The sequence below is a fragment of the Lygodium microphyllum genome, chromosome 25 (genome assembly GCF_053477565.2).
Source record: "Lygodium microphyllum isolate KBCC chromosome 25, Lygodium_microphyllum_v1.1.10, whole genome shotgun sequence".
Classification (NCBI taxonomy): domain Eukaryota; kingdom Viridiplantae; phylum Streptophyta; class Polypodiopsida; order Schizaeales; family Lygodiaceae; genus Lygodium; species Lygodium microphyllum.
Genome location: NC_141159.1, coordinates 84,360,191 through 84,361,264, shown reverse-complemented (window position 1 = coordinate 84,361,264; position 1,074 = coordinate 84,360,191). Strand labels below are relative to the sequence as shown.

Genomic DNA, 1,074 nt, shown 5'->3' with positions numbered 1-1,074 from the left:
GTCCACCACTAATGTGAATGAGAGGGCGGACAACTCTTGGGAAATCATTTTGGATGGGTGAAAAATAGGATTTTTCACCCTTTTGTCCACCGTGCAAGTGTGAAGCCACCCTTATCTAAAGGTAGTGTCGGATCGCTGGCCTCCACTTTGGACTTGGTGGGGCCTAACTTCCAAGCGTAGTTTTCACTCCCAGGACTCTTCTCGATGATTCCCGAGAGGCGCTCTTTATGCAGAGGTAAAGCGAAGCTGCTCTTCCACGCCTCGCGCACTCGCAAGAGCAGACACACACACACACTCTCTCTCTCTCTCTCTCTCTCTCTCTCTCTCTCTCGATCATGACCTCGCGGAAGATGGCAATAGGAGCAGCCGTAGGCGCGGTAGTTTCTGTGGTGGCGGCCCCTGTGGTGGTGCCCGCGGCAGTTGGCGTGCTGGGATTCGGCACGGGAGGCATCGCAGCGGGCTCGTGGGCCGCTACCTTAATGGCCAGCTACGGTGGAGCGGTGACCGCAGGCAGCCTGTGCGCCGTCCTCCAAAGCGTGGGAGCCGCCGGAATCGCTTCGCTTGGACAAGTTGTCGCCGCAGCCGCCGCAGCCGCTGGCGGTGCCGGTGTGGCAGCCGCTGTTTGAATACCATCGCATCGTTCTCTTGAAAGAACTTGACATAAAGCTATCTAACAACCACGTTTAGTAAGTGTGCTATTTTGTTAGATACTTGTATGGATTTACAAGCATAGAAAGAGAGGAATTGTATGTGCATTTCAATACACTGATAGTAAACAATGATATTTAAAGCTTGGTGAAGTTCAATTGGAGTCTCCATCTCTTCATTAGTAAACAACGGCATTTAATGATCGGTGAAGTTCAATTGGAGTCTCCATCTCTTCATTGTTTGATCCAAGCTCTTTAGCTAACTATAAGGAAATGAAGTTTTCATTCACTCCAAGGTCTCATGTCACTCCATTACAGGCTGATGCATTGTTATTAAATTGATTATAATATAACAAGGTCATGTTTATCAATCCATGGATATACATGTGGATTTTGTCTTGGGGCTTCAAGAGGTTAAGAGAACAAT

At 48.8% G+C, this 1,074-nt stretch overlaps 1 protein-coding gene across 1 annotated transcript; it reads left to right on the top strand.

The window, feature by feature from the left end:
• The first annotated feature begins 214 nt into the window (after positions 1–214).
• Positions 215–806, top strand: LOC148014449 (uncharacterized). Its single transcript, XM_087666252.1, has one exon. It carries the CDS (start codon positions 336–338, stop codon positions 624–626), a length of 291 nt encoding a protein of 96 aa, XP_087522378.1. The 5' UTR covers positions 215–335; the 3' UTR covers positions 627–806.
• Positions 807–1,074: the final 268 nt, after the last annotated feature.